The sequence below is a fragment of the Megascapheus bottae genome, chromosome 15 (assembly GCF_031878675.1).
Source record: "Megascapheus bottae isolate mThoBot1 chromosome 15, mThoBot2.hap1, whole genome shotgun sequence".
Taxonomy (NCBI): Eukaryota; Metazoa; Chordata; class Mammalia; order Rodentia; family Geomyidae; genus Megascapheus; species Megascapheus bottae.
The window spans coordinates 58,820,928-58,848,539 of NC_143523.1; the positions used below are offsets into that span (position 1 = coordinate 58,820,928).

Genomic DNA, 27,612 nt, shown 5'->3' on the forward strand with positions numbered 1-27,612 from the left:
ATTCGTTGGTGGTGGCACTGGGGTTTTGAACTCAGGGCATCATTCTTGCTCATGACACATCATTGAGCCAGGTCTACAGCACTGCTTCTGGCCCAGGTGTGCACCTGAGACCTGTTAGAATCCACCTACTTTAGGCTTCCCTAATAGGTGCTGAAATGACAGATATGTACTGGTATGTCCAGCCTGCCTTTATTGAGCTGAAGTTTTGAGGATTTTCTGCCTAAGCACAATCCTACAGAACTTGGCTCCTAAAGAGGTAGGATTCCAAGCATGAACAAGTGCGCGGTTGTTATTTGTAACATTGTACTTGGGCCATGCTTTTATGACATTGTACTTTAGAAATTACTGACCACTTTTAATGATGCAAATCTCTTAAATGTCAATTTATTTCATTATGTAATAATAACTCATATACAATATAAGCAAAAATGTCTTAGTATTGAAAAGTACTCAAGCACACTTTGATGAATATAATTTTGTTAAAAGCCTTGAATTTTATCATCAGCAACCAAAATGGTTACTTGCTTTTCTTTAAGTATTTGGGAAAAAGTCTACCCACAATTAACTATACTTTGACTGCTACTTGTTATTTCAAGCAAAAATTATATTCTGTCAAAAATGAAGTCTCTCGTTCAACTATTCAATCACATAAGAGCTTTCCTTTGAGATATTCCCTAAGCAGCAGAAATGCCTTACACTAGATAGACAATCAAGTACACAATCCACAATGAACAGAATAGTCCCTGAAACTGACACGTATGTATAGGTTAGCAAAAAAAAAAGACATCAAAATGTTGTTATAACCATATTCCAAAATGATCAACAAATTAAAGATAATGAAATAAAGGGCATAAAACCACAGACAGTAAAATAAAAACCTCAATGAAGCTAGATGCCAGTGGCTTACACCTATAATCTTGGCTACTCAGCAGGCCAAAAGCAGAGCTGTGGTTTGGAACCAGCCCAGGGGAGACAAAGCCATGAGACTCTAATCTTCACTTAACTAAAAAAAAAAAAAGCCAAAAGTGGAGGTATGACTCAAGTGGTAGAGCACCAGCCATGAATGAAAAAGCAGAGGAAAACTGACAGACTCAGAGTTCAAGAATGGCACAAAAAAAGGGAAAAAAAACCCTGTAACCCATGATGAGTGAATAAGTAACAACATTACAGAGATATGCTCACGAATACCATAGGCAAAGAACTCTAAAAAGTGCAATGGCAGGGAAAAGAAATTAAGAAGGGGCATTGGAAGACCAGAGGACAGGAGAAAAAAAACTGGGACATGTACAAATAAAAGATTAAAACAAGGTATACATAGTTACTAATATATCAAAAACCTTCCTACAGAAGAAAATCTGTAAAGGACAATGAGAAATTGGCACTCAGTTCCTCCACACCCCTCCTCCATCCTTAAGCTGAACAAAGGCTCTACTAGAAGATACAGCCAAGAGAAAACAGCTTTCTCCTCACAGCTTCCAATGGAAGAGCCCAGTATTCCCAGTTAGGGGCCGACCTCCAGCCTTTCCTTGCTCATCTTCCTAACTCCAAGCAAAGGCATCTGAGAAATCTAGGGCTCTCTTCCTCTGCTCCGTACTTACTAGGCAAGAAGAAACTCTATTACCCTGACAATAAAATAAAATTAAGTTAAATTTTTTTAAAAAAGAAGAAACTCTATCCCAGCATTGTAGAATGAGAATAAGTAGTTCCAATGTGCTGACAGGTCATAGCTCCCTCACCCAGTGGCAAGACCACTGAAACATGCACCCCCATGCTGCTCCAAAATGCGGGAGCCACTATATTTTATGGTGGCACTCCAACTAATACAGTGGTCCTGATTTAGCCAAGGTAGAGAAGTAGGCTAAAAGAAAAGAGTTTCATGGGGTCTCCGTGAAGGAAGTGATATGATCCATTATTTAAAAAATAACACATGGAAGTTGAAACCTAAAGGTGCCATCAAGAGCAGTGGAGCTTTATTCTGCTTTAGCAGCCTCTGAGGATCAGAAGTCATGGATCCGCTCTTGGTGAGGTATAAACCTCTCTGAACAAGCCAAGGCACAAGTGCCATCACATGCACTTTACTCCAGTTCAAGGACTGGACCTGAAAGGGCGGTGGGTTTTGCTTCTGGGAACACCACACCACAGAGCTACCTGGTGTCTCCAAGGAGCTCATCAAGAAAGGTTAGAACATACGTACATCCATGCCAGGAGAAGGCTAAAGGAGCTATGCAGCACCCTGGCTGCGATGAGGAAAAATGATGTAAGGAAGACAGAGTCCCTTCCCACCTAATAAAACTGTTAAAGAAAAACTTTCTAAAAGGAGGGTTTTCTGTTTGTTTGTGTTTGTGTTTTCTATTTGGTCCTGGTGCTTGAATTCAGGACCTGGGCATGGTCCCTTAGCTGTCATCTCACCTATAGGGGACAGCTTGAACTTTGCATAGCTCTGTTCCAGCATGCACCTGGGCAGGAAGCAAGATCCTATCTCTAAAATGGGCTGGAGTGGTAGAATGCCTGCCTAACAAGTGTGAGGCCTTATGTTCCAAGTCTAGTACTATCCAGAAAAAAGAGAAGAACTTCTTAAAACTTAAAAGGCAATAAAATCAATAAAGGCACCGGGCACAGGTGGCTCACAACTGTAATCCTAGCTACTCAGGAGGCTGAGATCCGAGGATCATAGTTCAAAGCCAGAATAGGCAAGAAAGTTAATTAACCAGCAGAAAACCAGAAGTGATGCATTGTAGCTCCAAGTGGTAAAGCACTAATCTTGACTGAAAGAGCTCAGGGACAGGTCCTGAATTCAAATCCCACAACTGACAAAAAATTACAATAAAAAATAAGCTCTTAGTGAAAAGAGAAAAACAATAAAGGAGGAGCACAGTAATAAAGTAACAAACAGTGTCTAAGGCACAGAAAACAAAGTTAACACGGAAGACAAACCCAGCCACAAAGATAATAGCTAGTACTCAATACAAATGGACTGGCAGTGCAACTAAAGGATAAGTTGTTGTAGATTAACACAGAATTGTATTTCTAAGCACAGGAGACCCAGTTTAGATTCAATTAAAGTACTTTTGTTTTTGTCTTGCCAGTCCTGGGGTTTGGACTCAGGGCTTGAGCACTGTCCTTGGGCTTTCTCAAGCCTAGCACTCTTACCAGTTGAGCCACAGCACCACTTTCGGCTTTTTCTATGTATGTGTACTGAGGAATCAAACCTGGGTCTTTGTGCATGCTAGGCAAGCACTCTACCATTAGGCCAAACTCCTGGACCTACGAATATAATATATATCATACTATATTATATATAATAAAAGCAATAATTGTAAAAATGCCAGGCACTGGTGGCTTGCCCCTGTAATTCTAGATATTAAGGAGGCTTAGTCTTGGAAAATCATGGTCAAATGCCAGTCAAGGAAGAAAAGTCGGTGATATTCCATCTCCAATTAACCTGTAAAACACTGGACTGGAGGTGTGGCTCAAACGGTAGCATGCTACCCATGAACAATCCAGCCAGCTCTGTGAGCGCGCCAGGCCTGAGTTCAAATCTCAGTATCAGCAAAACAGAAAAGGTTTATTATTACATGGAAGGGTTTATTATCCAGTGGTAGATTCATCATAGAGGCTTAACAATTGTAAACAAATATTCACCTGATCTGAGGAAGCAAAAACTGACAGAACTACATGAATACAGGTAACATCCAGACTTCAGAATTCCACCTACAGCAAGGATCAGACCAACTATGTAGATCAACACGAGAAAAGGCATCTACAGAACACTTTTCAGGTACTCAGAGAACACTATGTGGACAGAAATCAATGTAGAATGCAAAACAAACTTTAATAAGCTGAAAAGAATTAAAATAATTCAAGGTATGCTTTATAAAAAAATTTAAAGCAGAGTTAAATCTTAGAGTCATGTTATTATTGTATTAACAACAGAGCCAGGCAGCACTGGTGGCTCATGCCTATGATCCCAGATAGTCAAGAGGCTAGGACCTGAGGATCACACTTTGAAGCCAGCCTGAGCAGGAAAGTATATGAGACCCTTATGTCCACTTAACTTCTAAAAACCTGGAACTGGGGCTGTGACTCAGGATATGCATGGCTGCATGTGCATGCACATCCGCATGCACACACGCATGCACATACACACACGCGCACGCGCATGCGCACACACACATGCACGCACACACACACACACACACACACACACACACACACACACACACACACATACACACATACCAGAAATAAATTGGCAAAGTAACCCACTTGTAGAAAATACAATATTCAATAAGTAAGTTAAAGAATTCAGAATAAAAACTAGAAAATACACTTGAGATACAAAAATGGCATTTGACTACTTTAACTATTTCATATAAGAGCTACAATATGTATTTGTCTTTTCATGACTGGGCTATTTCATTTGGCATAGGAGCCTCATGGTTCATCCATATGACAATTTTTTCCTTTTGAAGACTAGTATTACACTATTCAGATGCCACATTTTATCTATCCATTCATCCTTTGATGGGTCCTTTCATGGCTTCCATTCTTTGACTACTGTAAATGATGTTGTTAGGAACTTGAGGTCCACCTTCCAAATACATCCAGAAGTGGAATTCTGAATCATATGCTAATAATTCCATGCTTATTTTGGTACTGGCCATACTGTTTTCTATAGTGGCTGGACTGTACCATCTTTGATTCCTATAACTGTACACATAATTCTTATTTATTTATATCCTTACCAGTACTTTTGGAATACATTATAGATATCCTGGCAGGGGATCTCATCATGGTTTGGATTTTTATTTCACCAGGGATTAGTAATATTGAGAATCTTTCATATGTTTCTTGATCATTTGCGTATCTTCTTTGGAAAGAAATCTCTATTCAAGCCTTTTGCTTACTTGAGCAAAATCAACTGAATCATTATTCTGTTTAACTATATAACTTGGAGTTAAGTCTTGCACCATGTATGTTGGTATGTCTTTAAAATAACATAATTGTGGGCAGGGAGTACAGCCTAATGATAGTGTTGCCTAGTGATAGAGTATGTGCCTAGCATGCACAAAGAAAGCCCTCAGTACCATATACACAAAAAAGCCAGAAGCTGCGCTGTAGCTCAAGTGGCAGAGCCTTGAGCAAAATGTATCCAAGAACAGTGCCCAGACCCTGAGTTCAAGCCCCAGGACTAGCAAATAAATAAACAAACAAAAACATGATTGCAAGTGCTGCTTTTACAATGATACTGAAATTGGGGGCGGGGGGTATCCATTAGATCAGATATGGCTTAAGGAACTAAGGCTAACTTCACAGAGCTGTGCTTATAAAGCCTTCTTTAAAAAAAAAAACTGGCTGACAAGGTTCCTAGTCTTACAGTTAAGGAAACCACTTTTAAGAAGGCCCAAGAATCTTAACCATATTTTATAGATCTTAAGAAATGAAATATTGAAAGTGAGGAGTGTGGCCTAGCATGCATGAAGCCCTGGGTTTGATTCCTCAGTACCATATACACAGGAAAAAGCCAGAAATGGTGCTGTGGTTCAAGTGGCAGAACGCTAGCCAAAAAGCATCCAAGGACAGTACCTAGGCCCTGAGTTCAAGCCTCAGGACTGGCAACAACAACAAAGGAAATAAAGGAAAGAAGGAAGGAAGGAGGGAGGGGAGGAGGGAGGGAGGGAGGGAGGGAGGGAGGAAGGAAGGAAGGAAGAAAGGAAGGAAGGAAGAAAGGAAGGAAGGAAGAAAGGAAGGGAGGGAGGAAGAGTTTACAGGTGCTACATGAGAGATCTAGTAACAAGTTAATAGCTTGACTTCCTAGCCTTAGCAACCACAAGTAAGAGGCTTTAAAAAGTCCGTCTTGAGATTACTTCAGAAAACTTGCAGCAAAGCAAACTTCTGGACTACTCTTACTATGCCTTTGTAAATGATGAGGCCAAACAGAATAAGCTGTGATCAAGAGTAAGTTTTCTTTCATTTAGCGTCATGCTATATGGCTTTATGTATCTAGGTTTTGCTCTACTGCAAATCTCTGCTAGGAGAGCCCAAGGTTTCTACTGATTAGGACAAATGAGGGAAACCATTGAGCCTATGTTCCTTTGAGACTGGCTTACTTCACTTAATATGATTTTTTCTAAGTCTTTCCATTTTCTAACAAATGGGGTGATGCCATTCTTTCTGACAGCAGCATAGAATTCCATTGTATACAAATACCACATCTCACTTTGTTATCTGATATATTGGATATATTTGTATTTGGTTATTTGAAATTGGATAGGGAAGGGGGAAAACAAGATGAGGAGTGGGGGGGGGAGAAATGGGGACCAAGACATGAGAAAGGGTATCAATGTATGTGAATTAATACACCTTCTATCTGGCAAATATAATGTAACCCTTCTATTAATTACAATAAAAATATATGAAAAAAAGAGTAAGTTTTCTATGAGATTGTTTTTTATCATGAGAGAAGCGTACGGGGAAGACTGTTTCATTGGGAAATTTTTTGCAACTTCTCAACTTCAGGACCTGATACAAAAATGATGTCCTATCAGAATGACTGTAGTTGATTTCATATATACGGAAAAAAGTTTTACCTTCATTTGTAACTGATCTCCCAACATTCTCTTAACTCCACTGAAATTGGGTATTGATTTAAATTTTTCATATGTACTAGCAGAACATCTGCCTGATGGTCTCATATTATGTGAGCAAAAATTCTTAGGATATGCTTGTGAAAATGCTTTCACCTGTTGCTAAAATTTTAAATTTTTTTCTATGAGCTTATATATAAACATAAAATTACATTGCAACTATTTTAAAGCAGACAATCTACACATACATACCATTACCTAGTTCCAGAACATTTCTATAATCCTAAGAAGAATCCCAAAGCCCATCTCTTCAGCCCCAGGTAGTCACTAATGTGCTCTATGGATTTGTCTGTTTGGGACATTTTATATAATAGAGTCATACAATATATAGACTTTTGTAACTAGATGCCTTCATTTAGCATAATGTTTTCAAAGTTCATCAACATCTTAATAATTCATGTTTATGGCTGAATATTCTAACATGGATTTGGTACATTTTGCTTATCTATTCGTCTGCTGGTGGGTATTTGGGTTCTGGCTATGAACAGCACTGCTTGTGAACACTCAGATATATGTTTTTGCATCAACATCAGCTTTCAATTCTCTGAGGAATGCACCATGGATGCACTATATAAGTCATAAGGTAGACTGTTCTAATTGGCTGTTGAGGAATCACCAACCTATTTTTTAACAGCCACCATTATATTTTACTTAGATTCTTTCAGAATGAAAACACCCAGAACAAGATAGACTCAAACACAATCATAGTGGGAGACTTCAATATTCAACGCTCACCAAATGACAGGTCAACTCAACAAAAGATAAGCAAAGACACCACCGGCTTAAATGACACCATTGCCCAGCTAGGCTTAACAGATATACACAGAGTCTTCCACCCAACAGCAAAACTTTATACATTTTTCTCAGCAGCACACAGAGCATACTCCAAAATAGATCATATAATAGTTCACACAGAAAACTTAAGCAGACACAAGAGGACTGATAACCCAAGCACTCTATCTGATCACAGTGGAATCAGACTAGTTCTGAATAACATAGTAAAAGGTAAAAAACATTCAAATACTTGGAAGCTGAACAACACACTTCTGAATATCTCCTGGGTTACAGAACAAATCAAAGGGGAAATTCAAAACTTTCTTGAAGGTAATAACAATCAAGATATATCACAAAGGAACTTATGGGACACAGCAAAGGCAGTTCTAAGAGGCAAATTTATTGTACTAGGAGTCCATATTAAAAAGACAGAAGAAGAGCATGTAAATAACCTAAAGAAGAAATTGAAGCACCTAGAGGAGCAAGAAAAAGTTAATTCTAAAACAACTAGAAGGACAGAAATAACAAAAATAAAATCAGAAATATCAGAGATTGAAATAAGATCTACTATACATAAAATTATCCAAAAGTTGGTTCTTTGAAAGAGTCAACAAAATTGACAGACCCCTGGCAAGATTAATCAAAAAAAGGAGAGGGGAGACTCAAATAAACATTATTAGATACCCTACGGGAGCAATCACAACCATTCAAGAAATTCAGTCCATTAAGAATAAATACAACCAGGCCCTATATTCAAAGAAACAGGAAAAATCTAGTAGAAATGGATGATTTCTTAAATAAATATAGGCTACCCACACTGAACAATGAAGAGGTAAGCAAATTGAACAAAACAATTTCATACAATGAAAGAACGGAAGCAATCAGGGAAATGCCAAGCAAAAAGAGCCCAGGCCCAGACAGTTTCACTGTGGAATTCTACAAGACTTTTAAAGATGAAGAAATACTCTTGAAACTCTTCCGAGAAATAGAAGCAGAAGGAGCCATACCAAACTCATTTTATGAAGCTAATATAACACTCATCCTCAAACCAGGGAAAGACCCAACAAAAAAAAGAGAACTATAGACGTATCTCTCTAATGAACATAGATGCAAAACTCAATAAAATACTAGCCAACAGAATCCAGAAACAAATTTAAAAATTATACACTACAATCAAGTAGGTTTCATCATCCCACAGATGCAAGGCTGGTTTAACAATCGCAAATCAATTAATGTAATACATCATACCAACAGAGCTAAGGATAAGAATCATATGATAATTTCTCTGGATGTGGAGAAGGCATTTGACAAAATACAACATCTATTCATGTTGAAAACACTAGAAAAAATAGGAATAAGAGGTATATACCTTAAAATAATTAAAGCCACATATAATAAACCTACAACCAGCATTATACTAAATGGAGAAAGACTGGAACCATTTACCTTAAAATCAGGAACTACACAGGGATGCCCACTCTCTCTACTTCTCTTCAATGTAGTGCTGGAACCCTTAGCCAGAGCAATAAGGCAGGAGAAAGACATAATTTTATAAGGGATCCACATAGGGAAAGAAGAAACTAAACTATCCCTATTCACAGATGACATGATCTTCTACCTGAGTGACCCAATAAGCTCCACTCCCAAACTCCTAGAATTAATGAACCATTTTAGCAAAGTGGCAGGATACAAAATTAACTTGCAAAAGTCAGTAGCCTTCTTGTACACCAACAATACACAAACAGAAGGCCAAATCAAGAAAATGATCCTATTTGCAATAGTCCCCAAAAGGATAAAATACTTAGGAATTAACTTAACCAAAGATGTAAAGGAATTATTTAATGAAAACTATAAAAGCCTAATGAAAGAAATTAAAGAGGATACCAGGAAATGGAAAGACATCCTATGCTCACAGTTGGGGAGAACCAATATAGTTAAAATGGGCACATTGCCAAAATTGATATACAAATTCAATGTAATCCCCATCAAAATCCCAAAGACATTCTTTACTGAAATAGAAGGTATAATCCAAAGGTTCATATGGAATAAGAAAAGACCTAGAATAGCCAAAACATGCTAGGCAAAAAGAGCAACGCAGGTGGTATTACAATACCAGACTTCAAACTCTATTATAGAGCCATAATAACAAAAACTGCTTGGTATTGGCACAAAAATAGACCAGAAGATCAATGGAACAGAATAGAAGATCCAGAAATAAAACCACATACCTTGTCAACTTGTATTTGACAAAGGAGCCAAAGATATACAGTGCAACAAACACAACCTATTCAATAATTGGTGCTGGCAAAAATGGGCAGCCACATGCAGAAAACTAAAAATTGACCCTAGCCTTTCACCATGCACAAGGATTAACTCAAAATGGATCAAAGACCTCAATATCAGACTGGAAACCTTGAAACTGCTACACAATAGAGTTGGAGAGACACTGGAACTCATAGGCACAGGCAAAAATTTCCTGAACAGAATCCTAGGGTCACAACAGATTGGAGAGAGACTTGATAAATGGGGACTACATAAAAATAAAAAATTTCTGCACAGATAAAAGCATAGCTACTAAAGTAGAAAGACAGTCAACCAACTGGGAAAAGATATTTACCAATAACACATCAGACAAATGCTTAATACCCAGTATCTATAGGGAACTCAAGAAACTGATCCTCCCTCCAAACCCAACAAACCAATCACTAAATGGGCAAAGGAACTAAAGAGAGTCTTATCAAAAGAATAGGTTAAAAATGGCAGAAAAGCGTAAGAGAAAATGCTCATCATCCATGGTCATAAAGGAAATGCAAATAAAAACAACGCTAAGATATCACCTTATCTCAATTAGAATGCCCAAGATTTTGAACTCAATGAGAGATGCTGGTGGGGTTGTGGAGAAAAAGGAACTCTACTGTACTGTTGGTGGGATTGTAAGCAAGTTCAGACACTTTGGAAAGTATAGTGTGGAGGTTTCTTAAAGAACTGAAAACAGACCTTCCCTATGATCCCACCATACCACTCCTGGGCATCTATCCTGAACATCATAACCCAGGATATGATAAGGACACCTGCTCAGCTATGTTCATCTCTGCACTATTCACAATAGCCAGGCTATGGAAACAATCCAGATGCCCTACTGCAGATAAATGAATACAAATAAATGTATATATATATATATATATATATATATATATACACAATGGAATTCTACATAGCCAACAGACAAGATAAAATAATGGCATCTGCAGGGAAGTGGATGAGTCTAGAGTGAATCATGTTGTGTGAGACAACACCAAAGGAACAAAAGGTGCATGGTATCCTTAATATGTGGCTATTAGATCCAAAGAGTAAAAGAGCGAGGACTCAATATTTGCATACCCAATCCTATGGACATGGTATTGGAAATATAAACACAACTACATAGATATAAAATTTTATGACTCTACAAACATAATGTTTTATTACATAGATTAATATGTATCTATGATATACAAACCCTCAGCCTAATTTTAATTATGTTCTAAAATCTAAGTGCCAGTGATTGCATACAGAGATTCCCTTCTTGAATACTTGTTAAACATGTCATTTGAAATATGATGTAAAAATCAATGTTAATACATTCTTTAATAAAATATATATATTAAAACCATCGTCCTCATCACAAAAGTCAGATATGCTCACAAGTCTATAACTGAAGATTTTTTTAAAAAGATATTATAAAAAGTTAAAATGAAAACAAAACAAAAAAAAAACATACCCAGACTCAGAGAAATTCATGACTTCCTAAGATCCCTCAACTCAGCAATAACCAGAGGTTCGGAAGTAAAGAGTAGGACTGGTGTTCAAACACAGTTGTCAAAAGTCAAACCCGCACTGCCCTGTCTCAGCTCTAAGGGAACCAATCCTGTCTGTAACCACTGATTCTGGGAGGCCAGACAGATTACTACTTACTTAAATATCAACTTGAGGAATGGGAAGGGAGAAGATGGAATGGGAAAGCGTACTATAGTTCCTCAAATTTTTGTTTTTGTTTTGTGCCAGTCCTGGAACTTGAACTCAAGGCCAGGGTACTTGAGCTTATTTATTCAAGATTAGCCCTCTACCACTTGAGCCACAGCTCCATTTCTGGATTTTTTTTTAATGGTTAGTTGGAGTTAAGTGTCTCATGGACTTTCCTTCCTGGATTGGCTTTGAACCACGATCCTCAGATCTCAGCCTTCTGAGTATTTAGGATTACAAACCTGTGCCTGGCCCAGTCTCTCAAACTGTAAAACAAATTCTAACATGGGGAAGGCAGACACAAAAATTATTCAATTTACAGATGAGGATTAATGCTTTAATTTCAAATTTTGCAATTTTATTATTATGAAAACTTATTAACATCTCAGAAACTGAGTTAAAAAATGTCATTGTATTTACTCAGCAGACATTTATATGTTGAAGCCCTAAATGTCATGTGACTCTGTATCTACCTGTATCTAGAGATACAGCTTTAAGAAGCTACTTACATTAAGTAAGGTCATAGTCCAATATGTTCAATAGGACTAGAGTTCTCAAATGAAGAAAAACAGACAGCAAGAATACACACAGAGCAAAAGTCATTTAGGACTCAAGGGAAACAACCATGTGTGAGGCAGAAAGAGAGTTCTTAACAAACAACCCTGTGGGACTTAATCTTCAACTTTCCACTACCCAGAATTTTAAGATAATAAATTTGTGTTGTTAAAGACCACAAAGCCTATGGTGTTTGTTATGGCAATTCACTAGACATTAGCAAAGAGAACATAATTTACATCTCAAAAAATAGGAAGAAAATCCAAGTAGTCTTAAGAAATAAATATAGTACAATAATATCACTTTGCAAGAAGTTTAAACTTGAAATAAAGTTTAGGACACACTCAGTGACTATGATTTTTAAATTTTTGCAAATTTAATGTCTGGAAAAACGATCACATCACAAAAAGGGGGAAATCTACAAAACGCAATTTCAATTAATGGGCTATGGTAATGAATTTAAGGCAATATGTGTAAGTAATCATCTTAAGCAAAGCAATACAATCTAAATTTGTAATATAGCTGTCTGCTTCAGTTCTTGTTTTATCTTCGACAATAAGCATGACAGTATCTGAGACCACCAACACAAGATCCTAACGCTGTTCTGGGCTATGCATCAAGTCTGGAGTTTAGCTTTCTCCTTTGAAAGTTTAGCTTTCTCCTTTGGGCTTATAAAGAGAGAGGGGATGAACAGAGATGATATCTTTAGTTCCTCTGTGGCTGTCAGTGTGATGTGTCTAATGGGGAACACTTAGTGTCACTAAGTGCCATACCTACTGCAGTTTAACACTCCCTCAATTATAAATAAATAGATACACAGAGGTCTCTCACAAAGACCTTCCTAATACATATGAAAGAATATACAATCTTTTACAAATGTACTTTCCAATAAGCATTTTTGTTTTTTGAATATTAAAATGTTTTACTAAAAACAAAAAGTATAGTCACTGCTAAGTGTTAATTATATAGTAAAATAAACAGATGTGTTCTTTAAAAATAATGTATCAAATATACACAAAAACTTGAAAGTTAAATAATCTACACCAATACCAATTACAATTCATGTGCTAACAATGTTTTAATAGAAGCTGTAATATGCTTTCCTACAGTGTTACATGCACAAGCAGCCTTTGTCTAAAGGCTGTTAAAGATCTTCAACCCAGAATGTACTATTTATTAACTACTATAAGCCAATGTACTGTTCTAGGGCCGGAGAATAGTAAGGAACAAATGCAGCACTGGTGCTCACTAGACACTATGCTGAAAATGAATATACAACTTGTGGGTGGGAAGGGGAAGAAATCAACTGGGAGAAAGCAAGAGAAGGGGTAACAGTGTCCAAAAAGAAATGTATTCATTCCCTGATTACCTCCTCTGTATATCATCTTTATAATAACAATAAAATTTTTAATTGAGTGTGAAAAAGATTGCTATTCTTAAAGCTTAAAAAATCAAGTATAATGGAGCTGGACATAGTAGCTCATGCCTAGAATGTCAGAACTTCGGCATTTTACAAGCTGAGGCAGGAGGTTCATGAGTTCAAGGCCAACTTAAGTTATACAGTGAGTTTGAGGACAGCTGGAATAGAAGCAAAACTGTCACACATACTCACACACACACAATTTAAAAAGTAAAAATATAACCTAATCTCTTAATTGGATTAAAGTTCAGAAGGTGTGCGTTCAAGTAATGTTTATTAAGACTTACAAATGCAAATTATATTTACTGATGAAAATAGTATACCCAGGGAAAGCAAGGTGGTATACTCTTTTCATCTCAGCACTCAGGAGGCAGAAGCAAAAGGATCATGGTTTGAAGTCTATCTGGATTAACAGTTGGCAAGACTCTTATTAAGAAAAAACACTAGAAACAAAGGAACTGGGGGGCATGACTCACAGAGTAGAGTATCTGCAAGCACAAGGTCTCAGGTTCTATCCCCAGTACCACATAGGAAGAGAAAATAGTACTTACAATTTGGCCCAGATTATTTAGTGCTTTGGTTCACTAATCCTGTCCCCTTCGGCTCGAGAGCCTTGCATAATTCTCTCCCTCAAAGTTAATAGACACAAAAATCAGAAATAGTGACTGGCAACGGTACAATAGCCCTGCCCAGTGAATCATGGCCTGGCACATGCCTCATGCATGGTAAATAATAACAAACAGAACAAAGGCCCTTTGTTCTGCGGTCTATACATTTCTAGCCTAGAGAAGCTAACCCAGCTTCCTAGAAGGAGCACTCCAGCTGCCAGCTGAAAGCACTGAGAAGGCTCCTGGAAACAATACTTAGTCTAGAAAACAGTAACAGAGCGTGTAGCTGTGCTCATTAAAATTGCAACCTAAGTAATATTTTTCAAGCTTTTCCAAAGCCTTAAGTCCATGATTTAAAATTAAGTGGGTAATACTAATCAGTGAAAAATTTATTTTATATCAAAAGGAGGGCGGTGTCATTAAAAAATGCTACATTACATTTAAATATCTATTGGCTTAACCTTGCTGTTCACAATTTCAAGAAACAGTTTTGTCAGACACAATATACATCTTTGACAAGGTACCCTCTAAGCTCATCTGGCTGGGTGCCTTGTGACACCTCAGGTCTGTTCATGCATTCCAGAAGGCCTGCCTACATCCCCAAATCACGAGACATCTGGGCGCTGCTGACTCAGCACTTCTCCTACCTGAAGCTTCATTTTCTATCAGGGATGTAGGAGGGTGTCTTCAGGGCAGCTCCCTACCGCAGCATGATGCCTGTGCTTCACCCTGGGGGTCAGAATATGCTAGTACAGCAGCTGCTGGCTAGCAGTCAGAGAAAGCACATGCCATGCCCCCAGACACCAGAGCACTGGCCAAAGCCTTCAGCACAGCACGCCAGTGATCAAACTGGACTAACTACTTCCTCCAGCTGATTTCCAAGGTCTGAGTGCATGAATAATTCATGACAAGTCCATTCCATCAACCAGTGCTGCTTTTGCTTTATGATTCCCTACAAAAATATACAATAGAAAGATTCTAAGCATGCTCGTGGGTGTGCAAGGAATGAAAGTTCAGTCAATGAAGCAAATGTTTCTAGATCTGTTTGCTTTTCTGGCATATTAACCTATCACCCAGAATTACTTGAGACACTTTTTTAAAAAAAATGTAGAAGTGGTAAATTATTAACTACAAATGTCTGAAAGAACAAGGATAACTTTTTTCTTCCATAAACCTGTCCCACATAGGGCATCTAGCTGCAGGAAAAACAGCAGGGCTTGCCTGTGTGATCACTAAGCTAATATTTACATCTAGGAGAAAAAGTCTGCTCTTGAAAACCAAGGAAAATCATCCCAGGCTGGGGGAGGGGAGCTCTGGGTATCAATGCCAGGAAACTGCTACAAAGGGAAATTTTCCTGGTCTTAGGCTATAAATAAACCTTTTATCTCAATGGCTGTCTTCTAGAAAGCGGATGAACACTCTCCTATCTCCATTTCTCCCAATCTGTCAATGCTTACACATTTCCAAATGAAAAACATTTGAAGCAGTCAATTCCCTTGCAACTGAAAACACAATTCCTGGCCAGGTGCCACAGGTGGCTCATGCCAGTAATCCTAAACTGCTCAGGAAATTGAGATCCAAAGATCACAGTTCCAAGCCAGCCAGGGCAGGAGAGCCCATAACTCTTACCTAAAATTAACCATCAAAAAGCCAGAAGTAGAGTTGTAGTAGAGCGCTAGGCTTGAGGAAAAAAAAAAAGTTCAGGCTCAGCACCCAGACCCTGAGTTCAAGCCCCAGAATTGGCATTATTACTAGTACTAGTGCACGTACGCACACACACACATGGACTTACAAAATAAACTTAAACCCAAGGTGAGAAGTCTCAGAATCTTTAAGTAGTTGTACAAAGGTGTTTCAATTCAACTCATCACTTTATGAGTACATCTTTATCAATGTCACCCCTTCCATTATTCTCCCCATCTCTCCCAACCCCACCCATCTCAAGTTACCTGGGTACATTTTCACCTATGTACATCAAATATTATCATTGTATTTATTCACCCTTCTTTTCTCCTGCTCTCAAACCCCCACAAAAATGTTTCATCTTACTGGCATTCATATTTTTTTTGACAGTCCTTGGGCTTTATCAAGGTTCGAGCTTTGCCATTAAGCAACACCATTTCCAGCTTTTTCTATGTATGTGGTACCAAGGAATTGAACCCAGGTCTTTGTGCATGCTAGGCAAGCACTCTACCACTAGGCTAAACTCCCGCCCCCTCCTTTTTTGCCAGTCTTGGGGACTGAACTCAGGGCCTGAGCACTGTTGGGGATGGGAAAATGCTAGCCTTGAGGAAAGCCCAAGGACAGTGCTCATATTTTTTAACTTTAAGTTATGTTCAACTGAGTGGTTCCACTGGAACCTTGCCCTGTTGATACTTTAGTCAATTTGTGTATATAGCACACAACTCTGTATTTGTTTTCATATATATTTATAATTTAGGTTAATTTTTTCAGGCCCATCCATTTCCCTAATATGCCCATAATATTCTTCATGGTAGATGAGTAAAATTCTACACAGTGGGGTTTTGATCCTGGAAGCAAAGAGTAGGAATGATAAATAAAAGAAAGCTAAAGACTACTTTTCTACATGATTTCACATCTCAGGGAGCCAAAAAACACAAAACAACTTCTTCTGAAAGTAGTGGCTTGGCCAGGCATTATGGTTCACCCCTACAATGCTAACAAGGCTGACACAGGAGGGGTCACGAATTTAAGATTAGCCTGATCTACATAGTAAGACCCTGTCCGAAAGTACTGGGCCAGGGCTAGGAATGTAACTTGGTAGTAGAGTGCTTGCCTAGCATGTATGAAGCCCTGGGTTCAAGTCCTCAGTACCACATAAACAGAAAAAGCTAGAAGTGGTATTGTGGCTCAAATGGTAGAGTGCTAGCCTTGAGCAAAAGAAACTCAGGGACAGTGTCTACCCTGAGGTTCAAGCCTAGGACTGAAAGGGGAAAGAGAGAGACAGAGAGAGATAGAGAGGACAGAGACAGAAAGCAGGGAGTCAGCACCACAGGGAACAACCCTCACAGGGCCACAAAAAACAAGGTCCTAAAGATACAGAGAAGGTTTAAGCAACAAACTAGGAATTAGCCAAATGGCACTTGAAAGTATGCTGTATTTTGACTTATACTAGGTACTCATTATTTAACAGGGATCATTTTTCTGGTAAAGAAAAGAAAACAATGACCAAGAGGCAAAAGTGTGATGGATATGCTTCAAGATACTGTTGTTGGGCCGGGAGTTTGGCCTCGTGGTAGAGTGCTTGCCTACCATGCACGAAGATCTGGGTTCAATTCCTCAGTACCACACACATAGGAAAAAACTACAATTGGTGCTGAGGCTCAAGTGGTAGAGCTCTAGCCCTGAGAAAGTCCAAGGAGAGTGCTCAGGCCCTGAGCTCAAGCCCAGGACTGGCAATAAATAAATAAATAAATGATACTTTTGTCACTTGAATAGCAGTGAGGCCAACTTTCCAGAGCTGGGTCCAGATGAGTTCAGTATTAGCTGTTCCCATTTACGTATCCTAGGAACAAATATAAATGTGTTTAGATGACCATCCTTCTGATATTTCATGGTAAAATCCCTGTTAGCATCTGAAGCAAGAAACCATCATGAAATAGTATTGCTTAAATATGAAAGAAAAATATCATTTTCACTTTTCATATAGCTTTCTATTTATTTGTAAGCTAACTACTGAATTACTTTTTTGTTATCTCCTTTCAGAAACACCACACTAATTATTCATTCTTTCAGAGTCTCCTTATAAAGGGGTAGAGGGTAGAAAACATTTCCTAGACAATCTTACAGAGTTCCAGACATGACTAGGTCCTACTAATTCAATGCACTATGTTCAAAATTCAGATGCGGAAAAGAGACAAATGGCTAAAGTCAGAGCACACATTCTGGTTGTCCAGATCATGGCAAGAATGATAAGGTTCCAGCACCAACAGCTCTTCCTAATTTAGCATTTTTAGGAATAGCAGTGGAAGATTTTTTTTTAATCTAAAGAGGGATGAGAATGTGGCTTGGCTAGCATGCATGAAGCCCTAGGTTTGATTCCTAAGTACCACAAGAACAGAAAAGGATGGAAGCAGCACTGTGGCTCAAGTGATAAGAGTGCTAAAGAGTGCTAGCCATGAGCAAAAAAAGCTCAGGGACAATGAGTTCAAGCCCCAGGACTGCCAAAAAAATAATCTTAGTAAACCAAGTGAAATGTTTTTCATTAGATGTAGCAATAACACTTTTCTGAATTGTCACATCCTGACCTCAGCAGAGCAATCTTGCAGCACAGGGAGGCAATTATTTCTATGAACTCAGAGAAGGCCAATGACTGCAAACATCTGCTTCCCTGTGTTAAAGTCCTTTCCTAAACTAAATGGAAATGATGCATTGCTTACAGTGGATCCTACAACCCTATCTACTAATCTATTAAGAGGGTAAAATTTGTATTACCCCCAAATGGAAAATACAACTTATGTAACTACAATCCCTCTGCATATCACCTTTACAATAAAATTTAAATTAAAAAATGGAAAATAACTTACAAAGCCTATCAAATAAAATATGTATTTACAAACACTGAGTTGGTAGCCAAATAAATGTCTTTTAGACTTTCAATACATACAAAGTAAAGCAGAGAGTGTTGGTGCATACTTGTGATCTGAGTACTCAAGACAGAAGGCAAAGCACCTCAAGTTTGAAGCTAGCTTAAGTAACAAAGAGTGACTCTGTCTCAAAGACTTACAAAATGAAGGCTTGGAGGTTTAGCCTCAGTGATAGAGCTTAGCATGTGCAAAGCCCTGGGTTCAGCCCCCCGTACTGGGGGAGGGAGGGGAAAGAAGCATCACAAATATAAATGCAAGGCTGGGCATACTTAGAAGGTGGAGGTAGGAGATTATGATTTTGAGACGAGCCAGGAGAAAGTTAATTTGAAATCCTATTTGAGAAGTCAAAAGCAAAATGGCGAGGGACTTAGCTGAAGTGGCCAAGGCCTGGCTATCATTGTAAAAGCCATGATTTTAATCCTAACTACTACTACAAAAAGTGGTGAAAAAATAATTAATAACCCTATTTAGGTGTACAGAAGAATGTTTTGAGGAAAGTTGTTACTATTGTGCAAGAAAGTTAAAATTAAAGTGGCCAGGCGCAGTGGCTCATGCCTGTAACCCTAGCTACTCAGGAGGCTGAGATCTGAGGATCCAAGTTCAAAGTCAGCTTGGCACCAAAGTCCATAAGACTCTGATCTCCAATTAACCACCATAAAACTGGAAGTGGCGCTGTGGCTCAAGAGGCGGAGCAGTAAGTCTTGAGCTAAAGAGCTCAGGGACAGTGCCCAGGCCCAGGGTTCAAGCCCCAAGACCAACCAAAACCAAAAGCAAAACAATTGGTGTCGTAATGAAACCCAAGTTGTTTTGTTTTTTTTTTTTAAGAAATCTAAATTTCTTCTGAAAGGATGCCAACATAACCATCAAATCAGGTTTTAGAATACCAACCTGCCTGAGAAGCAATGAATTAATATCTATAAAATACTAAAATTATTCTTCAAAAATCATTTACTCTAATTTTATTTATTTATTTATTTTTATCAATCATGGGGCTTGAACCCTGGGTACAGTAAGATTGAAGAAGAGTTTCTTCTGTAGAATTTCTCTCTCTCTCTCTCTCTCTCTCTCTCTCTCTCTCTCTCTCTCTCTCTCTCCCCCTCCCTCCCTCCCTCTCTCTCTCTTTCCCTTTCTCCGCTTCCTTTTTCAAGTACAGGAGAAACTACCATAACATCAGCAAAAGGAGAATGGTCTCCACTTAACCTCATGAGTTTACCTATCAAATCTATCATGTGACCAATTAGTTTTAAAAAGTTCTTCATAATAGCAAGCATGAGTCCCTGAGTTCAAACCCCAGTATCACCAAAAAATAAATCATTTGTGCTGAGTTCAAACCCCAGTGCCATAAAAAAAATTTTTTTTAATTTACAAAATAACTACAGTTATTCAAATTCAAATGAGATTTAGGACTTGGCTCCAGTTGTAAAAGGTCTGGTAGGCAAGGCCTCAATCTAATCAACAGCCAAATAAAGTTCATTAAATTTTGATTTAGTAAGATTCTTTACAGTCTGAGACAGAGATTAACTATAAAATAGGAACAATGGGGCCAGGAATGTGGCCTAGTGGTAGAGTGCTTGCCTAGCATGCACAAAGCCCTGGGTTCAATCCCTCAGTACCACATGCACAAAAAAAACTGGAAGTGGGGCTGTGGCTCAAGTGGTAAGAGTGCTAGCCTTGAGAAAGCTCAAGGACAGTGGCTAGTCCCTGAGTTCAAGCCTTGGCAATCAATCAATCAATGAGTAATGAAAGAACTTTCCTTGTTTTAAAGCACCCATGTGAGTGGTGCCAGGGCTCAAAGTGGTAGAGTGCTAGCACTGAGCAAAAGAGCCTGGGGACAATGGTCAGGCCTCACATTCAAGCCCCACAACTCTCTCACACACTCACTCACACACACACACACACACTGTAATGTCTTTCTTACTTGCTTTTGTGTGTGAGTGTGTGGGTGTGTGTGCATGCGCATGCTAGTCCTAGGTCTTCAACACAGGGCTTGGGCATTGTTCTTGAGTTTCTTTTGCTCAAAGCTAGCACTCTACCACTTGAGCCACAGCTCCACTTCCAGATTTCTGGTAATTTATTGGAGGTAAGAGTCTCTGGAGTTTTCTTCTGGGCTGGCTTTTTATGGTGATCCTCAGATGTTAGCCTCCAGAGTAGCTAGGATTACTACAGGCCATGATCGTAAAAGACGTTGTAGAATAGAGGATAAAAAGCAAAAAATTACTGGATTCCTTCCTGTCCCTCCCCTCATATGTACTCATCAAAGTCAACAGATTAAATAACTGAACTATTTCTTCAAATGCCATTTATCCCACATCCTACACAAGTCACCACCATTTAGTCCTTCAGCTAGAAATCTGAAGGACCGACTTGAATGTCAAACCCAATCTCCATCTGATTTTGTAAACAGCATTTGTATTTACATGTATTTATGTTGTCTCTGAGTACTTTCACCTATAGTTGCAGAGGAACAAAGTATGAACAGCAGTCATGTACCAGGTGATGTTTCATTCAAGGGTGGGTGTGCAAGATCATACCATCTAGTCATCATACCATTTAGTCATCTTACTTGTGTGAGTGCACTCTATGATGTTTTCACAATAACAAAATCATTTAACAGTATTATTGCTCAAAATGTACCTTTATGGTTAAGCAACACCATACTGTATTCATTATTTGACCCTTTACAGAAAGTTTTAGAAGCAATTAATCCTCTAAGTTTTCCTACCACTTACTGAATTCATTCATTCTCAAACAGTGAAAGTTTAAGAACAAAATTCTGATAATTCGCTTTGTGCAAACATAAATCCAAACCCCTTATGGTAACCTACTAATAACTTTTCTAACTTCCTATCTTGACATCACTCAACTGAACCCTTATACTCAAGTTATTCCATTTTAATCTCTTCCCAAGTCCTCCAGCTCTAACCTTTAACCTTTGGTTATCCAGCATGTAGAATGTTCTCAACCAGGGTCACTTTACATGTCCCCTTTTCTAACTAACTCCAGGTCACTGCCACACCTCCCTACACAAATACGATTTTCAGCTGAGATTAGCCCTGAAAGTCCTTAATTACCGACCTTATTTAAGCTAGTACATATTTAACTTTCAAGCAATATGGAGTTAACTATAGTAATAACTACCCTTTGTACCAAGTACAAAATTCTTAAACTTTTTTTTTTTTTTGCTAGTCCTGGGCTTGAGCTCAGGGTCTGAGCACTGTCCTTGGACTTTCTCAAGGCTAGAGCTCTACCACTTGAGCCTCAGCACCATTTCCGGCTTTTTTCTATGTATGTGGTACCGAGGAATCGAACCCGGGTCTTCGAGCATGCTAGGCAAGCACTCTACCACTAGGCCACACTCCCGGCCCCCAAATTCTTAAACTTTTAATCAAGTGAATGTATACTTTATATCACATTCTGAGAATCCAAAGAACTTTGTCTTAGTAACTTACAAGAAACAACCTTGAAGAGCTAACCAATGAAGAAAAGTAAATTAATTATTACCACTTATTAGCAGAGTAAATTTATACCCAATCTAAAACCCCAGAAGCCTACCAAAAACCAGATTCTTCCTACTTGTGTGCTTATGAGTATATTAACAGTAAAACCCTGATCTTAATTCAGAGCTCAAGTATTATTCTAGTTTTGTAATGAAACTACAAACATGTTCTCTCATTACCTGCTCTCCTCTGTCCTTTTCTTTGGTCTTGCTTCTGTGGACTCTAGTGGAAGTGGTATCCTGGAGAGGAATGGGAGAGACCTGGTGCAGTGGCATGCTCATCCCAGCCTCCAATCTGGTCTCCCTCTTTACCGAAGGGAGTCTCCACTGGAAGAGTCATTTTGGGCCATGGACTTCGAGCTGAGAGAAGTAAAAAGAAACACAATGGAGTTAAAACACTAATACCTAAAATACAAATTCTACCTGAGATTAGAATTAGCACTTTACATTTATACTGACATTCAAATTAGTTTTAATAACAAGTACTTGGTCTTTAAAAATGATAAAAAAGAGCTAGGAAGCCAGTGGCTCGCCCCTGTAATCCTACCTACTCCAGGTAGGAGATATAAGTATCTGAGGATCACAGTTTAAAGCAGGCCTGAGCAGGAAACTCTGTGACTCTTATCTCCAATTACCCAGCAAAAGAACGAAAGTGGCTCTGTGGCTCAAGTAGTACAGTGCTAACCTTGAACAAAAAAGCTTAAAGACAACACTTAAGACCTGAGTCCAAGCCTCAGACAAGCACACACACAGGATCTCCTTCCCCCTCTCCCCCAACCACATACACAAAGATTTCCGAAGGAAAATTCTAACCTTCTTTTTCATGTAATAAAATAAAAGCACCCAAAGAAGGCTTATGAATCAAGTGTATGGATATCAGGGATTAACCTCTTATCATTTAAGTTTAAAACATAGCAGTATATCCATTTTATTATATATACATGCATATAGAGAGAGAGAGACTTGGATTTCTCAAGGCTAGAGTTCTACCACTTGAGCCTCAGCGCCACTTCTGGCTTTTTTCTATGTATGTGGTTAGCAAGGAATCAAACCCAGTTCTTCGTGCATGCTAGGCCAAACTCCCGGCCCCAATATTTTTGAAATTAAATATATTTTCATGATTTGGCATTCTATTTTTTTTGTGCTGTGAATCCTGATATACAATAGGTCCTGGATACCTGCAGATACAAGGTTCCAAAGAGATCTTTGTGGAGGAAAAGCCCAAAATGCTTAGGGTGCTCAGAGCTCAGCACTATATCAGCACTGTACTGCAGATACTGGATTCATCTTTCCCATAGTGCCCAACCTTCCATAAAGCATAGGCCACTTTCAAACCTAACATTCTCACTTTACCACTTCAATTAATTAGCACATTCACTTACATTCACTTTGCTTTGGGGTACTATTTGGTTGTTAAGAAGCTTTCCTCAATGCTAGCACTCTACCACTTGAGTCACAGCACCATTTCCAGCTTTTTCTGTGTATGTGGTACTGAGGAATTGAACCCATGGCTTCATGTATGCTAGGAAAACATTCTACTACTAGGCCATGCTCTCGACCAAGAAGCAGATTTTTATAAAATTAAAGGCAAGAAATACATAGCAAACCACACAACTAAATTAGCTGATGTCAGTAACAAGGACAGAGCTTCACATCAACTGAGCTATAAAATGCACATGTGGGTGGGAATTTTAAACATTTTTGTCTTTTGTCAGTTGTGGGGCTTGAACTGGGGGCCTGAGAGCTGTCCCTGGGCTTATCTGTGCTGAAGACTAGTGCTCTACCACTTGAGCCACAGCACCACTTTCGGTTTTTCTATGCATGTGGTACTGAGAAATAGAATCCGGATCTTTTGTACATGCTAGACAAGCACTCTACCACTAGGCCCAACTCCCAGCTCTTGTTTTTTTTAAATTTGACATTTATTTAGTTATTTATATCACGCTTGGCAAAACTACATGTAAGAAACCTGTGAATAAGACAGTAATGATTTTTTTAATGGCTGCCCTTGGGAAAAGAATTGTGGGGCAAAGATAGCTTCAGCTATGTTAAGAAAACCCTGAAACAAACCAAAGCAAGCCTCTACTCTACCTCTCCAGGTAGAGCTTGTGGTTTAGTAGGTGCTAGGTATTGCAGGTTATATTCCCAGCACCAGGTGTGGAGGGGATAAGGGACAGGCCACCACTGCCATAAAACTGAGTTTAAGAACTGTTCACACCCACTGTGTCTTTGACCTTCCAAAAGTTGAAATTCTCTAGATCAGTTGTTTGCAAACATTTCTGATAAAGGTTTAGGCTAGGCATTATAGACCAAACCTGTTAAAGCTATTAAGCTCAGATTTAGTGATGCAGGCACAGACAGTATGTAGATAAACAGAAGTGGTACTGTGGAGACACGGGGTAGAGAGAGAGGGAGAATAGGAATATACTGGAAAGAGAGAGTTGGTTTAAATTACACTGTACCACTGTACAGAATTATCACAATGACTTCCTCTGGTATGGCTAGTATATGCTAATTCACAAATAAAATGAAAGTTTTATTTAAAAAAACAACTCTTTCCTCTGGTTAAAAGTGATTGTTGCTATGGTTTGGATATGCTTTGCTCCTTCAAGGTTAATATGCTCAAAGCTTGGTCCCTGTCCTAACAGTGCTTCGGTGGTGGTGCCCATAAGAGATGTAGACTAGATCTTTAAGATTAGTGTTGGTCTTACTGGATTAGTGAGGCCTCAGGATTTATTTTAAGAGCATGCTTTTTCTCTCAGTATTAGAAACATCTCTCTTCTTCTCCTGCCTCTTTCTTGGGCTCCACTCATGTGACGCCATCTCCTCACCACCCCTTCCCTGTTACAAGGCAGCAAGAAGCCCTCACTAGAAGCCAACAGAACCACCACACTCATGAATCATCACAACTGCGGACTATTTACACCTCTCTCCAGTCTCAGTGTTTGTCACTTACAAAAACAGGTTCTAGCTACATTTAGTCCATGGCCTATAGTTCTACAAGTCTTAGGTTGGACAAACCCTTTGGGAAGGGTTTCCCAGACAAGCTTAGAAAAGGGGAGAAGGTCATCATGAACATTCCAGAAAACCAGAAAAAAATGACTGCCTTTACTAGAGAGAACAGTGCCTGTGTCCGCTGTCTTCAATGATTCCACGGACCCCTACCCTATTCTGGTTTTCTCTTAAACCCTTCCAAGTCTCTGGTAATTGCATTATGTGTTCACTTATTCCCTTCACCACCATTGAGATTTATCAAACCCTCCATATACAATAAACTATCCATAAGGTTCAAAGTAACAGTAGCCAAGCTACTGCTTAAATTTTAGGAGGATAGAATCCTTAAACCAAAACGTGAAACTGTAATTTGGGGATCTTACCACATATTACAGGTGAGGTCATAGGCAGGGAGGGGTAAGCAACAAGGCCTGACAACCCTAAGGCCACATTTGAAATTTGTTCTACCTCCCCTCCAAACTTACCCTGGAACAAAGGGGTTTGTGAGATTGGCCCAAACTCTGATAGTGCCACTAACCCACCAGAGTAGCAGGACTCACACAATGAATTCCTTCACACAGCTCAAAACAATAAGCAACAGAAAAGAACAAGAAACTGAAAGAGACCAACATATACAAATGAGGTAAAAGAAAATTACTTCAGAAGTCTAGACTTGGTCAGTGATAACCAAAAACAAAACAAAACAAACAAAAAAGGGCAGATGATGTTACAGTCTTCACATTAAACATAACTATTTCAGGCCATGATGTACACAGCATAGTTGGAATACTGTGTTCCACACATGGTCTGAATGGGAACATTCTAGCACACTATACAAAAGGGGAACTTACTTATTGCTGAGCCTCCTTATACTGTCTAGAAGATCACAAGAGCCAGTAGTAAGCAGTTTTTTCATCACTAATCACTGAAGTCCTCTGTCACAGATGACAAATTCCATGTGGCTCTTGAAATACTTAGCAAGACTGATAGTACCCAGAGCCACACCACCACCCATGCAAATACTGCCTGCAGTGCTTCTGATACAATCATCATTATTACATCACTAGTGCATGCACATCACAAGCCTAGGAAGGACTTTTCATGTGAGAGGAATACAAACCAAAAGGGTTTTTTAATTTTTCATTTTGATTGGACTCCCTCCTTACAGTCACTTAAGCTACTCTTTTGATATGCATTCCACCTCCAGAAAGTAAGACTGTAAGTTTGCTAGAGGCAATCCCTCTCCTAACACAGATATATTTTGGATAAATGTAAATTTACAAACCACAAAGCAGACGACAGCACGTATGGCAGCAAAAGATGGGTTTAGCTCAAACTATGTTTTGCATAATTTCCAATATATATTTTATTATCAAATCATTTCATCATCAAGAACAGTTAAACCTCTGCACATAAGCTGCACATAAGAACTTCAATGCTACTACACTAACTTGCAAAATGCATTTCATCATTCATCATTAAGAGCAATTAAACCTCTATCCAATAATCTGTACATAAGAACTTCAATGCCACTACACAAACTTGCAAAACACAACACATCTATAAAATATAATACATCTAAAGAATTGGACTGACAAAGACAGTTGAATCTACAAATAGAAATCCCATGTCAAAAGACTTCATATTTGGGGCCAGGAGTTTGGCCTAGTAGTAGAGTGCTTGCCTATCGTGCGTGAAGCCATGGGTTCGATTCCTTGGTACCACATACACAGTAAAAGCTGGAAGTGGTGCTGTGGCTCAAGTGGTAAAGTACTAGCCTTGAGAAATCTCAGGGACAGTGCTCAGGCCCTGAGTTTAAACCCTAGGACTGGAGGGGGGAAAAAAGACGACGACAACGACTTCATATTCTCCCAGACTGGGGGTAAAGTTCAATGGTACATCACATACCTAGCTTAGGCAAGGACTTAGAATTGATACTCAGTACCACAAAAAAAGGGGAAAGGGAGAAGCTAAGATGCCAGTTCTCCCTGAATAGACAGACCTAATGAGTTAAAATAATCCCTATCAAAATCTGAGATTTCTTTCCAAAAATTGGTCAGGTTAATCCCAAAATTTATATGGAAATCCAAGGGACTCAAAACTTCCAAAAATCCTTTGAAGAATAAAGAGGACTCACACTTCCCAATTTCAAAGCTTAGTATAAAGCAAAGATAAATCAAGACAGTGGTACTGGACTAAGGATGGTGTTTAAGGAGAATAGAATTTTCAGTTCAGAAATAAACCCATAGTCAGCTGATTTTGTTTTTTTTTTACCAGTCCTGGGGCTTGAACTCAGGGCCCGAGCACTGTCCTTGGTATTTTTTCCTCAAGGCTAGCACTCTGCCACTTGAGCCACAGCACCACTCCTGGATTCTCTAAGTATGTGGTATGAGAAATAGAACTTGGGTCTTTAGGCAAGCACTCTACCACTAGGCCAAAAGTCCCGACCCAATCAGCTGATTTTCAACAAGATCATGAGAGGGAGGAAAATGCAATCAATCTTTTAAAC

The 27,612-nt window shown here is 38.8% G+C and overlaps 1 protein-coding gene across 2 annotated transcripts in view; it reads right to left on the reverse strand.

Moving 5' to 3' along the window:
• Marchf8 (membrane associated ring-CH-type finger 8) overlaps positions 1–26,103 on the reverse strand; it is a 53,353-nt gene extending 27,250 nt beyond the window's left edge. Inside the window, exons 1-2 of one of the 2 annotated variants that reach the window (XM_090346795.1) lie at positions 25,955–26,103; positions 22,290–22,469 (exon numbers count right to left, since the gene is read on the reverse strand). In XM_090346795.1, the coding sequence (XP_090202921.1) occupies positions 22,290–22,391 (102 nt within the window). In that variant the 5' untranslated portion in view covers positions 22,392–22,469; positions 25,955–26,103. Of the gene's footprint in view, positions 1–22,289; positions 22,470–25,954 lie in introns of those variants that run through there. The other variant, XM_090346796.1, reaches the window with a different exon arrangement.
• Between the last annotated feature and the right edge of the window lie 1,509 nt (positions 26,104–27,612).